The following is a 2,042-nucleotide window of genomic DNA, read 5'->3' as shown; positions in this document are numbered from 1 at the left end:
TGTGTGTGTGTGTGTGTGTGTGTATGTGCTGTGTGTGTGAGTTGTGAGTGTTGAAAAACAAAACTAATATCTCCAGAATGAAGATTTTTCTTATCTAGATCTAATTGTATTTTTCTGTCGCATACATAATAATATGATGGGTTGGAAAGAAAAAGACGAATGGTGTTATTATAATATCACATTGTGTATAATCATCAATATAATGCGTTTCTATCTATTAATGTTCTGTTCAGAGACTCAGAAAATAAACAAGGCAAAGAAAATGAAAAAGCTTTCGAACAATTATAAGTCTACCAAGAATTGTCTTAATGAAAATGGAATGGGTTTGTCACAAGCAATAATTAACGTGTTGGTAAACGCGCTGGGATTGAAGATATCAACACGATCATAAAAAATAGAAGATGAGGACATTTGGGACATGTTTGGAAAATAAAAAAGACAAGATTGCCTTATCAGACATAGTACTGAAAACCAAATGGAAAACAAGAAGCGGAAAACCAAGGATGAGCCAAGCCCCCAAGACCTGGGTGCACCAAACGAATCTACTGGAGGTGGCCGCATGGACAAACAAGCGTGGCGTCGAATGCTCTGTGCCTTGTGTAGTATGCCGTGTGTAATTAATTATACACAATAATTATCATTTTTCAATGCAGGTACCCCCCCCCCAAAAAAAAAAAAAAAAAAAAAAATGTTTTTAATCGAAACACTCCAAATCATTTCGGAGGCGGGCTTCCGACCCTGCCAGTCACTGGGTCAAGGCCGACCCTGGTTGAGAGGGATACAACATCTCGGCAGAAAGACGTACAGCCTATCCATTTAAAAAAATGCTTCCAAACTTGGGAATCGAACTCCGGTCTCCTGCGTGGGGCAGCCATCGTTCGAAGCGCCTAACCGCTACACCACAGACGCCTGTTTTGTGTATAGCCCTCCAGGGAGAGAGAAGGTGAGTAAATATTGCACCGACATCGGCTGTGGTGCAGCGGTTAGAGGCCCATTGCTGTCGCACGCAAAAGACCTGAGTTCGATTGCCCAAGGATGTTTTTGGTTTTTTTAATTTATTAATTTTTTGGGAAGGGGGGGGGTGATATCGAGTATCTCGGTCTTTCTGCAGGGATGCTGTATCCCTCGATCTCAGCCTGGGTTGTACCTAACGGACAGGGTCGGAAGTCACCCTCTTCATCATCATCCGGTGCCTAGCCGACTGGCGTGGGCGATCATGGACCTCCACTTCACCCTGTCCTGCGCTGCAGCAATGGTGTCTGTTGTTCTTGCTGCTCCCAACCATGTTGTCATCTTGTCCAGCATCTTTTCCCTCTGTCTGCCTCTGCCTCTCTTTCCTTCAAACTTTCCTGTTGTTACAATATTCTCTAATGCTTCCTTCCGCATTGTGTGTCCGAAGAAAATTGCCTGTCGTTTTCTTATATTTGTGATGAGTTGTTTTCTATAATTTGCTTCAACCAGGACTTCTAAATTGTGTCGATAGAGGCGTAAAATCACCTACGTTCTTTTTAAAAAAGTAAAGAATGTGTTCTACTTACATAAAATTCTGTAACTGTCCCGACACTTGGGGCGCTTCCGTGTCAGCGACATTGTCGATGAACTGTGAGAAGAATCTGAAGGCATTTGGTAGGGCGGAATTGCCTAGCGTGTCAAGAGCCATGTCTGTCGTCTGTTTTGATCTTCTTCAACCTTCTGGAAACAGTCCGGGGCCTCGTGGAATACAACACAGCAGCAAAAAGAAAACGAAAACGAAACCAAAGCCAAACAGACAAAAAAGAAACCTTAAAATTTAAACAAAAGTAACAATTATAGGTCACTTTGCTGTAAACCTTCGTTTGGTATGGTTTCGTTGTTACCACTGCCGTTAACACTAGGCTAGGAGACAACTATAATGAAGTAAGCATGGGCGAAGTCAAGTCGAGATTCGGAATTCGGCGAATTCGTGGGGTCTGAGTCGGAGATCGAACATTGGGCAGGAGGACGAGTCCGAACACGAATTCCCGAACTAGGGCAGCCAAGGGGAAAATAGATCACGAGGAGCG

The 2,042-nt window shown here is 43.3% G+C and overlaps 1 protein-coding gene across 1 annotated transcript in view; it reads right to left on the bottom strand.

Moving 5' to 3' along the window:
• LOC101847696 overlaps nucleotides 1–1,899 on the bottom strand; it is a gene marked incomplete at both ends in the record, with an annotated part of 6,727 nt that extends 4,828 nt beyond the window's left edge. The window contains 1 exon segment of the mRNA XM_005089967.3: nucleotides 1,539–1,899. Within this exon segment, the coding sequence (XP_005090024.2) occupies nucleotides 1,539–1,660 (122 nt within the window).
• Between the last annotated feature and the right edge of the window lie 143 nt (nucleotides 1,900–2,042).

This window comes from Aplysia californica, unplaced genomic scaffold, assembly GCF_000002075.1.
Source record: "Aplysia californica isolate F4 #8 unplaced genomic scaffold, AplCal3.0 scaffold00011, whole genome shotgun sequence".
Lineage (NCBI taxonomy): Eukaryota > Metazoa > Mollusca > Gastropoda > Aplysiida > Aplysiidae > Aplysia > Aplysia californica.
This window is presented reverse-complemented; position numbering and strand designations above follow the sequence as displayed.